Source organism: Rhamphochromis longiceps, linkage group LG2 (assembly GCF_057381845.1).
Source record: "Rhamphochromis longiceps isolate RC_006_pf linkage group LG2, R_longiceps_female_GT1.1, whole genome shotgun sequence".
In the NCBI taxonomy this organism is placed as follows: Eukaryota; Metazoa; Chordata; class Actinopteri; order Cichliformes; family Cichlidae; genus Rhamphochromis; species Rhamphochromis longiceps.
This window is the reverse complement of record NC_140558.1, coordinates 15,719,891-15,726,701: the sequence shown is the minus strand read 5'-3', so window position 1 is coordinate 15,726,701 and position 6,811 is coordinate 15,719,891. Positions and strand designations below refer to the sequence as shown.

General features: G+C 42.7%; 1 protein-coding gene across 1 annotated transcript; it reads left to right on the top strand.

Annotated features, from left to right (window-relative positions):
• The first annotated feature begins 1,625 nt into the window (after positions 1-1,625).
• On the top strand, positions 1,626-6,459 carry LOC146677088 (uncharacterized). The gene is made up of 11 exons (XM_085381122.1): positions 1,626-1,719; positions 1,880-2,014; positions 2,246-2,394; positions 3,054-3,190; positions 3,284-3,377; positions 3,513-3,636; positions 3,755-3,972; positions 4,053-4,236; positions 4,474-4,598; positions 4,770-4,865; positions 6,220-6,459. Exons 1-11 carry the CDS (start codon positions 1,626-1,628, stop codon positions 6,457-6,459), a joined length of 1,596 nt encoding a protein of 531 aa, XP_085237248.1.
• The last annotated feature ends 352 nt before the right edge of the window (positions 6,460-6,811 follow it).

The window sequence follows — 6,811 nt, the reverse complement described above, 5'->3', positions numbered from 1 at the left end:
TATGTAGTTGTGTAAACGTCAGATACCTGCTCGGTTTACAAGACATCACATATTTGCAAAAGTGCTCCGACGTTTTTGGAGATCTGACACCCACTAGCTCGAAGCTAACGGGAGGTCGAGACCTACTACAGCCGGGAGGAACACCGCTTTCCCGGCACATCGTGCCTCGACCTCCCGGTCGGCTTCGAGCTGGTGGCCTCCGAAGAATGCGGCTAAACTTTTGCGAGATCTCGCAATACTTTTGCAAGATCCCGAGTTTGTTTTGCGAGATCTCGCAAAAGTCCGTCTTAATTTTTTTTTTCTCCCATGTCCCCTGCGGGGCTCCGTAGTAAAGGGTGCAGCATCGGAAGGGAATAAGCATCGAAGCCATTTGGAAAGGGAGGGGGGATGAGTGTGTGCATATCAGTGTATACACAGCAAAAACTGGAGTGTTAAAATTTCAGGGTTAAACATGTTAGAGTTGATTTCCACTCTCAAAGTGTCATTTTAACACATTCTGATTCAAATAGTGTTCAGTGTTGGAGTTATTAAACAGTGTTATTCAAGTCCAATTAAATGAGAGTTATTTATCTTGGTAGGCTCCTGGGCTTCTGCCCAGGTAAACCCGTGGATCAATTAATAGTTTGCTCTGCCGGGCCGATTTTCCATGTGCGTCTGCTGGTTACACCGTGGTGGATGCCTGCCGTGTTGCTGCTTGGAGTATTTTACACAAACGGTAAGTAATTCAAACTTATATAAAATTAACGGTATTCTATCGGTGCAGTGAGGTTTTCTTGATGTTTCTTGGTGTTCGGTTGCTGAAAACAAGCTTTAATAGAGGAGGAGATGTGTCGAAAATTCTATTTAGCCTCCAATGCTAATGTTAATGTTGCAGTCTTTTTACTCGTGAGTGACGGTAGACACTGCACGTAGAAGCGCCGCGCCACGTTCAGCTTTTCCCCTGTTCACACAGACACGTCTTTCTCCTCGCCAGTTCATGAGCGTTTTTGCTCCTCTGTTTATTCAGAGCATTTTTTTTCACAATTGATAAGTAAATAACATCCCAAAATAATGGAAGAGAGCTTGTTTTAGTCACTCCTGCTTTTACTTTGACATCGTTCATCGTTGACTTGTCTCTAATCTGTCTCTCTCTGTCTCACTCTCTTCTCCCTTTGAGACACCCGCCCCAAACATAGTCAGTTAGGCTGTCCCCTCCTTTGCGATGTGTTTATTTTCATCTCTATTGTCTCTTTTCATACACGAATCTGATCGCATTTGTCAATCGCAGTATTTTATTTTGGAGAATAGCTTTTATCTTCAAAATTGCCTGGATTGTCTCGTGTGTCTTGGTGTAACTTCCTGCGGGATACCGAAACAATCGCTTCGTAGCACTCCGTGTCTGGTGTAAAATACACCATAGATTAACATGTATTTTGTATTGTGTTGCGTATCAATTGGACTCCTGCATGGACAGACACAGGTTTATTTGATAACATTAAATGTTATTGCAGTGAAATTCAAACGCATGGTCAGTATTAATCACCATGTACGGTATATGTCAGTGTTTTAATCATTTTTGCTTGAATTGCTCTAAATGTCAAATACTTACTAGTGTACCATTTTTGTTATTATTTTGTCTCAGTAAAATGCTGGTCCAGGTTCGATACTGCCAACAGCAGAAGTATGTGAAGTTGGAAGAGGTTGATGGGCGGTTTGAGTTTATGCAGTTTCATGAAAAAGGTTTGTTTATATCTTACCTAATTTTAGTTGGGGGGACAGAATTTTTTGTAGGGCGTTTCGCCAAGTCTCTTGAATCATACAGTGGTGTATCACTTTAGTGAATGTGAGGCAAGAACAGTTTACTTAAAAGGTGCACTCAGATATATCTTATCTTTTCCAGTCATCGAGAGATTCTGCCTGCCACCTGATGCAAAAGTAGTGTACAAAGATGCAACAGGGACAGAAGTTGATGAAGTGATTTTCAGTGACCTTATCAGCCAAGGCACTGTGGTCCTAACAGTTTTCTCAAGTGATGGTGAGAAATTTAAAGGGGCAAGCTCAACACCAGACATGGGGAAGGGCTGTGTGGCTGCTGGTTGTTCCAAATAATCAGGAGCACACAATTTGACCAATCAGCTGTTTGAACATTGAGATCAGTTAATTTAAATGAGTCAGGTCTGCAGTGTGATGTTGCCTTGTTAGTTAAAAATCCACAGCCAGATTTTTTTTCTACACCTTACAGAATAATGTTGTTTTTTCCTTTTAGAATTTTCTGATTGCTCCTTGTCTTCTGCATCTGATTGTTCTGATTCAAGCTTCAGCTCAAATGCAAGTACATCAACTATACTTCTAGATGAGGGTCCCAGGAAGAAAACAAGAGTTGAGGGTACTGTTGATGCAGCATCTGCTAAAAAGGTTGTGACTGTCACGGTTTGCGGGGCAAGCCGTGTGGATTTGTAGTAAGGACCCAAAAGGCGGCAGCTCTGGTGCAGGTGAGTGTTTATTTACAGGGGTGTAAGTACAAACAGCGGTGGCGACAAAACATGAAACCGGAAACCTAAACTGGGTAAACTAATAAGACAAACCAGAATGAGGATGCAGGGAGGTCCGGAGAAATACATACGGGGAGACGCAGGGAGACCGAGGGGAAACAACACAGACGAACCAGCCACTACTATGACAGAAGACACAACTAAAATACACTCAGAGAACACAGGGGGATTACATACAGGTGGGAACACAGCTGGGAGTAATTAACATGACGAGACTAGGGAGGCAAACTGAAAACACTCACATAAGACACAGACCTTCACAATAAAACAGGAACTTACACATGAAAGGACACAAACTAAGAAACGCGGACTAGATACAGGAACACACGGGCAGAACAGAGTAAACACTAACCAGAGGAAGAACAGAACCAAAATCGCGAAGAGAAAACACAAAACGCTGGGTCAAAAGGACCCAGGATCATGACAGTGACAAAACTCAGTTCTCATAGTTTTTTTTCTACTTCATTATTCTTAATATGTAGAAAAGCTATTCCTCACTTTTTGCCTCTTTTTTTTCTCAAGTTAATTGAAGGTGTACTTGGAACCAATTCAGGTGGTGAAGAGGTTCTCCAGGAATATCACACAACACAAACTCTAACAGATGCTACCAGAAGAAAAATGGTCAATATAATAGTGGCTCACATGATTGATTGCCATGGGTATGTGTGTTCTATTGGTGCATTTTTTTTTTTTTAAATACAAGTTACTATTTTGCCATTACTTAAGCATGCTAATTTAAAATCGTTTTTCAGGCACCTCCCCACCAAAGCTGTTAGAGAACAGTACGCGCTAGGGGTAGTGACATTGTTCCCATCCCTGAAAGACCCATACTCCAAGAAAGGCTATGTATAGTCACTATTATTGCACTTTGTTTACATAATTTTCATGCTGTGCATCATTGGGATTTGTGTGCGTTGACATTTAAGTTCTGAAAATTTTCAGATTGACAACACATTATTTTTGAATGTATTTACATTTTAGGAACAGTTCTATGATGCTGCAAGCAGCACTGGATACATTTCTTGGCGTTTGAAAACGATACAGAGAAAGACTAGAAGAGGATCTGCACCACCAAGTAGCTCCACTGGCTTTGCTCAAGAAGGAGGTAAGAAATTAAGTGTCCACAAACTAGATAATGTTCTCATTTACATTATATACTATTTTGTTTTCATTTACCTATCTGCTCGGCACCTATGCTTTTATGTTTGTATGTTTTTCTTCAGGGGGCCCAAATTACCAAAGGCCCATTAATGTCGACATGCAGCTTGATGGAGATGCTTGCCAGGAGGCCATCTCTTTGCTGAACCATACATCTGACACTTCCTTGATTTTCCAGAAGATGAGAAAGACCTTTCAGCATCGTCAGAAGCTCATCAATGATCCTGACAAAGGTCTTGATATCCTGTCTATCTTTCCAAGATTCTTGGATACAAAAGGATTGGTGAGAATATTCAGTGGAATTTTTAATATCACTTTAAATTTCAAAATGAATGTGGCAGTAGTAGATTTTCTTTCTTAAAGGTGAATCAAGACTTCACTCTCCTGTTTGATGATGAGATATCTACCAGGCTGCTTCAGAAATGGGATCCAATCTTTAGGTATCAAATCATCAAAGAGGCCAAGCAGCTCACCTCAACAGTAGAGTTGCGTCAATTGGTGCAGTCAGCAGAGAGTCCACCAGGAAGTGATCTTGATGAGGCAGCAAGTGAGTTTGTTAAATATGATTTGCTATAAGCAGTTAAAGTTCAATAGCATCAGGATTCTATTAATAAATACCAATTCATTCACCTGTTAGCTTTGCTTCATCAGTTTTCTTTAGCTGTTAGTTTAATGTTTATGACAGCACATTTCAACTTTCTTAGGAAGTGCTTTTCTAGTTCTCCTTAAAAATTGCATTTGAAAGATTTGCTGTCAATTGATTCTTGTGACTCTTTGGCCGCAGCCTTTGACCAAGACATGGCCTCCCAGTTGTTACTGTTACATTTCCTTCTGCCACCTCCAGGAGGACCAAAGTATCAAAAAATCAGCGCCTCTGATGCTGTTGAGAGACTTGTAGTCTTTCATAAGGTAATTTAATATTTATAGTTTTTATCATAAGTTGTCATGTCACTGGTTAAGAGGTGAATGAAACAAATTACAGTTGAGCTTACAAAGGAGGTTTACATACTCATTTCTGTGATGCTATTATCTCTGACTTGCTCCTGTGTCAAATGCTCAGTATCTTTGTCTCAACTCCAGTCTTGCTGCAGTTTGGAAGAGCATCTCCAGAATCAGCAGAGTCAGCAGCCATACCTCCTGCCTGTTGGGCACCAGAAGAGGAAGGTTGACAGCTTCTACACTCAACAAAAATATAAACGCAACACCTTTGTTACTGCTCCCATTCCCATGGGATGGATGTAGAGACCTAAAATTCATTCCAGATACACAATATAACCATCCCTCCCAAACAGTGGTCACAAATCAGTCCAAATGTGTGGTAGTGGGCACATCTGCTATATTGAGATAATCCATCCCACCTCACAGGTGTGCCACATCAGGATGCTGATCTGACATCATGAGTAGTGCACAGGTGTACCTCAGACTGCCCACAACAAAAGGCCACCCTGGAATGTGCAGTTTTGTCTCACAGCAAAATGCCACAGATGCCACAAGCAATGAGGGAGCGTGCAATTGGCATGCTGACAGCAGGAATGTCAACCAGATCTGTCGCCCGTGCATTGAATGTTCATTTCTCAACCATAAGCCGTCTCCACAGGCATTTCAGAGAATATGGCAGCACATCCAACCGGCCTCACAACCGCAGACCTCGTGTAACCACACCAGCCCAGGACCTCCACATCCAGCAGGTTCACCTCCAAGATCGTCTGAGACCAGCCACCCAGACAGCTGCTGGAACAATTGGTTTGCACAACCAAACAATTTCTGCACAAACTGTCAGAAACCGTCTCAGGGACGCTCAACTGCATGCCCGTCGTCCTCATCGGGGTCTTGACCTGACTCCAGCTCGTCGCCGTAACAGACTTGTGTGGGCAAATGCTCACATTCAATGGCGTCTGGCACGTTGGAGAGGTGTGCGCTTCACGGATGAATCATGGTTCACATTGTTCAGGGCAGATGGCAGCTGAGAATGTCCCAGTTCTTGCATGGCCAGCATACTCACCGGACATGTCACCCATTGAGCATGTTCGGGATGTGCTTGACCGGCGTATACGACAGCATGTACCAGTTCCCACGAATATCCAACAACCTCGCACAGCCATTGAAGTGGAGTGGACCAACATTCCACAGGCCACAATTGACAATCTGATAGACTCCATGCGACGATGTGTTGCACTGCATGAGGCAAATGGTGGTCACACCAGATACTGACCGGTTCTGGGTCCCCAGACCCCCAATAGCGCAAAAAACTGCACATTCCAGGGTGGCCTTTTGTTGTGGGCAGTCTGAGGTACACCTGTGTACTACTCATGATGTCAGATCAGCATCCTGATGTGGCACACCTGTGAGGTGGGATGGATTATCTCAATATAGCAGATGTGCCCACTACCACACATTTGGACTGATTTGTGACCACTGTTTGGGAGGGATGGTTATATTGTGTATCTGGAATGAATTTTAGGTCTCTACATCCATCCCATGGGGAATGGGAGCAGTAACAAAGGTGTTGCGTTTATATTTTTGTTGAGTGTATGTTGCCATAGACAAGCGTCTCATCCCCTGCCAGGCCAGCCACTCCCTTGGGGCATTTGATGAGCTTTTTAAAGCTCATTTTGTGTTCAATGTGTCTTATGATGCTGCACTTGTGAATTTCTACACATTTCTGCAGACAACAGTATACAATATTGATATGGGGAAAATGAAGGAGTCCCCAAGAGTTCGTGACCTGAGAGCCAAAATCCTTAACCAGGAAATTCTTCTCACAACCTAAGTAAAAATCATTAAAATGCTGACATGTTTTTTGTGTAAGAGAGCTTATCCCATCAGTCAGCAGCTGATTTCACATTTAAGAGGTGAACATGGTTATTATCCTGGACCTAAGTTTAAGTTATTTTGTTGGCAGCCAGGCTGCAGGATTCAGCTCCAAACTTATGCAGGCTTTAGGAAGCACCTCAGTAGTTTTCACAGCAATGTTGACCAAAATGATCGAACTTCAGCCATTGCTTGTTTTTCTAATGACACAGTTTCACCTGCTTTGGAGGACCAGTTTAATTCCTCAAATCTTCCTCACAGTTCTCCCAGTGTTCTTCCAGAGTCTAGTTCTTCCAGTGTTCCAGTGAGCA